General features: G+C 31.6%; 2 protein-coding genes across 2 annotated transcripts; one reads left to right on the top strand and one right to left on the bottom strand.

Annotated features, from left to right (window-relative positions):
- Positions 1-309: 309 nt before the first annotated feature.
- LOC120256545 (V-type proton ATPase subunit D-like) lies at positions 310-3,073 on the bottom strand. The gene is given in 5 exon segments (XM_039264215.1): positions 310-747; positions 749-844; positions 846-857; positions 1,912-2,379; positions 2,942-3,073. Coding segments are annotated over 4 exon segments (786 nt in total). The 5' UTR covers positions 2,320-2,379; positions 2,942-3,073; the 3' UTR covers positions 310-477.
- Positions 3,074-6,133: 3,060 nt separating this feature from the next.
- On the top strand, positions 6,134-6,895 carry LOC120256546 (copper transporter 5.1-like). The gene has a single exon (XM_039264216.1). It carries the CDS (start codon positions 6,230-6,232, stop codon positions 6,659-6,661), a length of 432 nt encoding a protein of 143 aa, XP_039120150.1. The 5' UTR covers positions 6,134-6,229; the 3' UTR covers positions 6,662-6,895.
- Positions 6,896-7,528: the final 633 nt, after the last annotated feature.

Raw genomic sequence — 7,528 nt, 5'->3', positions numbered from 1 at the left:
AAAAAAATTTAAAAAATAATTATTCCATTATTGACACATTTCTATTAATTAAACAAAAGGAGATTTTTATTAATTTAATAAAATAGGTGCAAAGTAGCAATAAAGCATAAGACCACATGTAATTTGAAAACAAAAAGAACAAAAACAATACTGATACATTATTACCTGGAAAAATGAATACAGCCAACACTTCCTCACCAAAAACCAGAGGTCTGATACATGAACATAGTTATGAACATTTATTCCTTACTAAACTACAAATAGCAAGAAACACTGGATAAATTAATACATAAAAAAACATCTTTTATCTTAAGTTCATATATACTCCTGGCATTGCAAGGATAAAGGCCAGAAATCTTTATTCGGTATGCCATTAAGTTTACTCTGCTGAGCGACACGCCGAATACCTTAACCCAAAAATTCTGATACTTCAATTTGCAAATACGAGAAGTTCACAGTTGATTGAATCGTCGAAAATTAAAAGATAATATCATCGTCCTTCTCAGCGCCGAGCAAGTTGTGAGCTGCGTTGAGTGAGATGCCCTTCTGCAGTGATATCTTCTCAGCGAATTGCTCTTCAGCAAACTGCTTTTGCTGCTTGAGCTGCCGCTCAATCTCCCTCTTCTTGTAACCTTGTATCTTCTTCAGCCGAAAGAAGTCCTCACGCTCGAGCTCATCAAGCTCACCCTTGATATAGCTGATGGTGTTCTCCAGTCTAGGTTTCACCACATTCTCCAAAGCATTGACCCCTACGGTTGGTCGCCTTGATAGCTTCATCCAGGGTCAGGAATGAGGTCTGAAGGGATGCAAGCTCGACCAAAACCTCAATGGCCTTGATATCAGACAGCACGGCATGACTGGGAGCAAAGGAATCAATTTAAAACAGTATTCAAACAGAGAAACCAGGAGAATACACGGTTGAATGATATGCATGCTTGACAAAATTTTCTAGTTTTCACCAAATCTCGGGTCTAATAATGTTGGAACTGTTCTCATGTTGGAAGTTTATATTAGATTACACACATACGTATATATCATATAGTGTATCTCACTTATTATTTTAGCCACAACAACAATTTAAAGAGACCCATTAAGAATGAAGAAATCATGATGATGTTGCATTACTGAAACACTGATAGAGCAATTTATCCAAATACACATACTTCCACAGTCACCTTATTGTATATCTTCAAACCGTTCTTTCTTTAAAGAAAAATTATATAAGCACACTACTTCCAGCAGTCCAGATCAAAAGCTGATTAGCAGTATTAGCTATCATGATCATTGGTTAAATATGGCAAAACACCAAGTTAATTTGAATCCAAAAACATAAAGCAACAACCATCCATCAGATTATGTAGGATACTAACTGATAGAATATAATGTATTAAACCAGTTGAAGGTACTAGCTTGCAGGCTTGCAACCGATGTGCTACTAGAGTAAAACTAACACTGATCAAAGCCACATATCCAAATCTTACTACTTTTCCAAACCAAAAGACAAAAAGAAAGAAAAGACCAAGAAAGCGCTTGATCTTTATCCCACATGCATCATAGACAAGCTAACGAGTTACCCAATACCAAACCAGTTCCCATGGTAGATTAAATAAGCCTATGTTGTCTGATGCAAATATTCACCGATCTAAATTTGACTAAATTCAAGTCGGTAAAAATGTTCTAAAATGAAAAATACTTGGAAACAGAACGCTATCTGGCAGAATATAAAGCATAAGAAATATATAGCATACTACGCCTATTCATGGAAAATCAGCAGCTAATACAAAATAATACTAAAATAAAAACTCTGCAATTCAAGTAATAATACTTAAAGAAAGATAACATTGCTCCATTAGTTTGAAAATGAACACTACAAAATAAAAAGTTAATGCATAGCATATTCAGATGTCATACTTGGATCTGCTGGCCACCACGGGCAAGGCCAGTAAGGTCATTCTTGGTGTCTGAAGCAGAATCAGTGAAATGTTCAAACTTTGGGAGCTTCACCCCAGCAACATTTTCCTGCCGGGCCCGAACACGGACTGAGGCCGACTTGACTGACTCAAGCACAACATGCTTGATGTTCTCTCCAGCAGCATACTTTGCCTCAGTTAGAGCAAATGAAGAGGCCCGCATGATGTCTCCCATTTGCTCCTTAGCAGTTACAATGTTCTTGAGTATCTGCCGGAATTGGACTGTGAGGGCATCGCTTTTCTTCTTGAGTAAGGCATGGCCTCTCGTAGCACCAATAAGCCGTGCCTTCATGACACCAAGCATAGTCACAGTTGGCACCACGGTCAAGCGCTGCCCTTGCCCCGACATCCTCAAGACTTAAGGTTCAAACCGTCAAATTTTACTAAGAGTAATCCGAATATCTCAAACCTACCACAAAAAAACTTAACATTCTTAGGTTGTTAATCGAAAAAACCTGAAGAGTACATAACCATCTAAATCAGGAGAAAAAAATTACAACAAAATGACCAAAATTATAAACACATTCACAAGCACAAATAAAAGTTTAAATTTTTATCAAGGCAATCTTAAGCAAGGATAAGATTATAAATCATGGCGATTGTTCTGGCATAAAAAGAAAAAAAAAACATGAATATCATTAATGACTGAACAATGGAAAACTCTAACATACAGAAAGGATCAACAAATTACTCGGAGGTTTTCCAGAAACCCTAGATTCACCCACCCAGCCTGACAGATATCATCAATAGAACACAAGAAATACGATATCCAGCAAGCAATAAAATTGGATTCACGATTTGATTCCAAGATCTCTACAAGATCAAGCATGAATTACAGGGAAAAAGAAAATTCCAAATGATCACCATAAAAATTTCTCAAAAACAAGACATAAAAGATGAGATTGCGATGAAAAAAACAGAGAAATAGTAGAGATCAATGGATCAGTGAATGGATCGGAAGAGATTTTTACCCTCAAATTCCGAAAACCCTAGCTTTGATCCGCAGGAGATCGAAGGAGAAGAGCTGAAGAGATCGCCAGATGATGCTCGAGGGCTGGAGGTGGTGTTCTGGACTGGTAACGGGTCGGATCTTACAAACCGAGGTTTGGATCCGATAAGAAAACTATGTTATAAAAAAAGGTTTTTTTAATTTAAATTTATTTTTAATAATCAGAGTTAAATTTGATTAATGATATTTACTAATATTAATAGTTTAAAAAAATATTTATTAAATATATTTATTTAAATAAGTGAGTTTTGTGAAACAAAAATAAATGGAAAATTTTTATTTATAATCACTCAATTTTTACTTGATTAATATTAATCAAAAATAAATATTTTGAAATTTACTAATATTAATTTTTTAAATTATTTTTTTATATAAATAATTAAATATTTTTAGAAAATGGAAATCTATGCTATTTTTATTTTTATTTTTATTTTTGGTAAATGAGCATTAATTTCTATATTAAATGTTATTTAAGAGCTCAACTAATTAATTTTATCTTCTACTTATTAAATGTCCCTTTTAATCAAGATTGTTGGGCTCTATCTTCACCACTTGTAGAATTTCAAGTTTTAAATCATATTCAGTTGAGTTCGCTTGTTATTCTTTCATATGTTTATTTATAATATATTTTTTTATTTTTTTAATAAAACTATAGGTTATTTAATTTTATTATTTATTTATTTTATATATATATAATCAACCAACAACAAAATCAACCATGCAATCGTAGAGAGGAGAACGAGTATGACAGAACTCACTCGAGACTTCTCAATCACAAGAGCACGGGGTAATTAGCAGTGTTACCAAATATATTTCAAATAAAAATTATATAATTATAAGTTTGCACTTTATTTATTGAGAAGGATAATTTAAATGTTATTTATTTAGATTAAAATATTCGAATATTGAGGTCATTAGAAACGTAGATCAATAGGACAAAACCGAATTATTCCTTTTATATAGCGTTTTGTTGCGGTACAAGTACTGCCACATCTCTTGTACTAGACGTCCTACCTCTTTCTCTTCCATTTAAGCCTTTATTATTTGAAGAAACTTCTCAAATGCCATTTATGTCTTTTACTTAAATTTTCATATTATTTTAAAGTAAAAATAAAAAGGACCCATAAGTAAGAAGTTATTCTCAAAGTAGCAAAATTATCACCAAATCCCTTGATTTCTGAGGCTCAATTCGTGCTTGCTCATCACTCCATAAGACTATTAATGAAAAATAGTTTCTAGAGTGTGGAGATGATCCAAAGGGATTGTAATCATTTTACCAATTATTTGGTAGTTCACGGAAGAAAGTCACCAGTCGTTATTTTACAAAAGTTTGGATCTTTCAAAATGGTTAATAAAGATTAGCGAGCTCGCTAGGCTTTGGTTTTGTTTTGTTTAATTGTTAGATTATGGGTCCGTTTGATAAATTAACGAGAACAACACAAACAGTATAGTACAGTATAAACCAGGGGTTGTCGTGGGCCGTAGAACGATGGCCGGCTAAGCCCTGCGGGTCGGGAGTCGATGGGTTCGACCAGGGTCGAACCGAGGGTTGAACCGAATCAATAATTAAATATAAAAAAATATTATAATAATTAATAATAAGCAAATATAATATTAAACACATAATTATATTATAAAAACCCTACTCAAATTTGATATTTAAATTGATAAATGACCTTATATACGATGAGAGTTTTCTAATTATATCATTTATTTTTTTACATTTTTTTAAATATTTACAAATTTAATATATTAATATATAATTATCGAACTTCTCTCGATGTTATTTATTTATATATTTGTTTATTAGTTGATTTTTGTTAAAAATAAATAAGAAATTTAATTCACTAATTCTTATATCTCAATTGAGTTTTTATTTTTGTTTTTAGATTTTCTTATATTTTTTATTTAATTAGAATACTTTAATTTTTTTTATAATAAAATTACACTCATTTATTATTTTATTTTCTTAATAAATTAAATTTTTTTAGAAAAGTATTTACATAACACATTAATATATTTTTATTTTTTTAAATGTTAATTTTTGTAATATATATTGTAATTCTATTTATTGATTATAAATTATAAATTAATATTAATAAATATACACGATTTTTGTGATTTTTTTAATGAGAAAATAATAATAAATTATTAAATAATGTAAAAAAATTAAACATTGTGACTCGATTGACCCGTACGGGTCATCGGGTTAACTACGGGTTTTTAATACCCGGGTCAATGAGATATCTGCGTAGCCACATGACCGGTTCCGGTTTTCCCGAGTTGAACCGTACGGGCGATCCGGGATCCCGACAACCTTGGTATAAACAGTTAAAAGTCAACACAAGTGTTTGTGTTGTGCTATGTTTGATTTCCATCGGACAATACATTTTTTTTTGTTATTTAATGTTTGATTTGTATAAATACGAAACACAAAATAGTATATTACAATAATACTTTTTCACTATTATACATTTGTTTTATAATAAAAAAATATTATCAAACTCTACAACGCTCAACAACATAGTAACAAGTTAAAAAATCAACATAATTTTTAAAAATACTTAATCCAAAACAAACAAATTTTTATTACTATTTTAATTCTAAAAAACCAAATAAATAAATAGATAGATAGATAAATAAATTTATGAATAGATAAATAAATAAATAAATAAATCATGTTATGTTATCATTTTTGTAATGAGCAATGTAATTTTTAATTTTAAATAAAAATAATTTTATCATTAAATTGTTTTGCCCCTTGAAATATTGTGTATCAAACATACTCTATAATTAAGTACCTTATTTAATTAAAAAAAATTATTTTATATGCAATAGAGGTAAAATACTAATGTAAAATCTATGAATGAGTGAATAATTTTATTTGAAAAAAAAAAAACAAAAAAACATTGGATATCAAAAAGCTTATAAAGACAAATATATGTCTTTTCAAACTCACCCAAATCATTTTAGCTTTTATAATACAATTATATAATTTATTTTTCTCCTTTTTTTCACTATTCATATTAATATAAATTTTTAAAACAATAGCATTTTTTTTTAAAAAAAAAGTAGGTAAAATTGTAATTAAAATAAAAATCAATGGCAAAGACAAAACCCAAACTATCTTATATTCCATTTTTCTTCAATAAAAGCTCTTCATCATCTTCATCAACCCAACCTCTCTGAACTCCCTCTCTGTTCAACTTGATTTTCCCTTTTTACCCTTCTCCATCCTTCGTATTCAAAGATGATGCACATGACCTTCTATTGGGGCAAAACCGTAACTATACTCTTCGATTCATGGCGCACCGACTCTTGGTTCAGTTACCTTCTCTCTCTTCTCGCCCTCTTCATCGCTTCCTCTTTCTATCAATACATGGAGGACCGTCGGATCCGCTTTAAGATTCTCGCCAGATCTAAATCCCCTCCATCTCCACCGTCCGTTCAAACCCCTCTCCTCCTTTCCTCCTCGTCCTCCGCCGCCGCCGCCCGGCTCGCCGCGTCGGTGATCTTTGGCGTCAACTCCGCCATTGGGTACCTTCTCATGCTCGCCGTGATGTCTTTCAACGGGGGAGTGTTCGTCGCGGTGATCTTCGGGCTCGCCTTTGGGTATTTCCTTTTCCGGAGCGCTGGCGAAGAGGATCTTGTCACGATTGAGAACGCTTGTGCTTGCGCTTGATCTGTTGGTCCAGATCTAGATTGAAAGATTGAAAGGTATGATTTTTTTTTTGTTTTGTCTGTTTGTGATTTGATTGTTGCGAGTTTAATTTGTTTGTGATGGTTTGGTTGTGAATTTTGAGTTAATTTATGATGATTATGAAAAAATTGGTGTTTTGTGATGGTGATTATGGGGTTTGGGTGAGTGTTTAGATTGTGATTATCTCTTAATTAAGCTTTTTTAAGCTTATTTTTATGGTAATTGTGGCAAAATTGGCGTTTTTAGTGGTGTGTTTAAATTGTGATTAGGTCATGAGTCATGATCAATTTTGCAGTTCATTTGTTATGATAATTGTGCCAAAATTAATGTTTTAATGGATATGGTTATGGGGTTTGGGGAGTGTTTAGATTGTGATTAACTTATAACTATTTTTTTTTTAGTTCATTTTGTATGATAATTGTACCAAAATTTGGTGTTTTTAGTGCCTATAGTTATGGTGTTTGGGTAACATTTGGATTGTGATTATCTCATGACCAAATTTTTAGTTTAGTTGTTATGATGAATGTACCAAAAGTTGGTGTTTTTTTAGTTATTGTGATTATGGGGTTTTGGAGGATGTTTATATTGTGATTATCTTAACTAATTTTTAGTTCATTTTTTTAATGATAATTGTACAAAAAGCTGGTGTTTTTTTAGCTTTTGTGATTCTTTCGGTTTGGGGGAGTGTTTTGAGATGGTGATTATCTCATTATTAGTTCATTTTTGTATGATCATTGTGCCAAAAATTGGTGTTTTTAGTGGTTGTGATTATGGGGTTTGGGGAGTGTTTAGATTGTGATTATCTCTTAATTAAGTTTTTTAAGCTTATTTTTATGGTAATTGGCAAAA

The sequence above is a fragment of the Dioscorea cayenensis genome, unplaced genomic scaffold (assembly GCF_009730915.1).
Source record: "Dioscorea cayenensis subsp. rotundata cultivar TDr96_F1 unplaced genomic scaffold, TDr96_F1_v2_PseudoChromosome.rev07_lg8_w22 25.fasta BLBR01001495.1, whole genome shotgun sequence".
Classification (NCBI taxonomy): Eukaryota; Viridiplantae; Streptophyta; class Magnoliopsida; order Dioscoreales; family Dioscoreaceae; genus Dioscorea; species Dioscorea cayenensis.
Note: the sequence above shows the minus strand (reverse complement) of the source record. Positions and strands in the feature narration are given on the sequence as shown.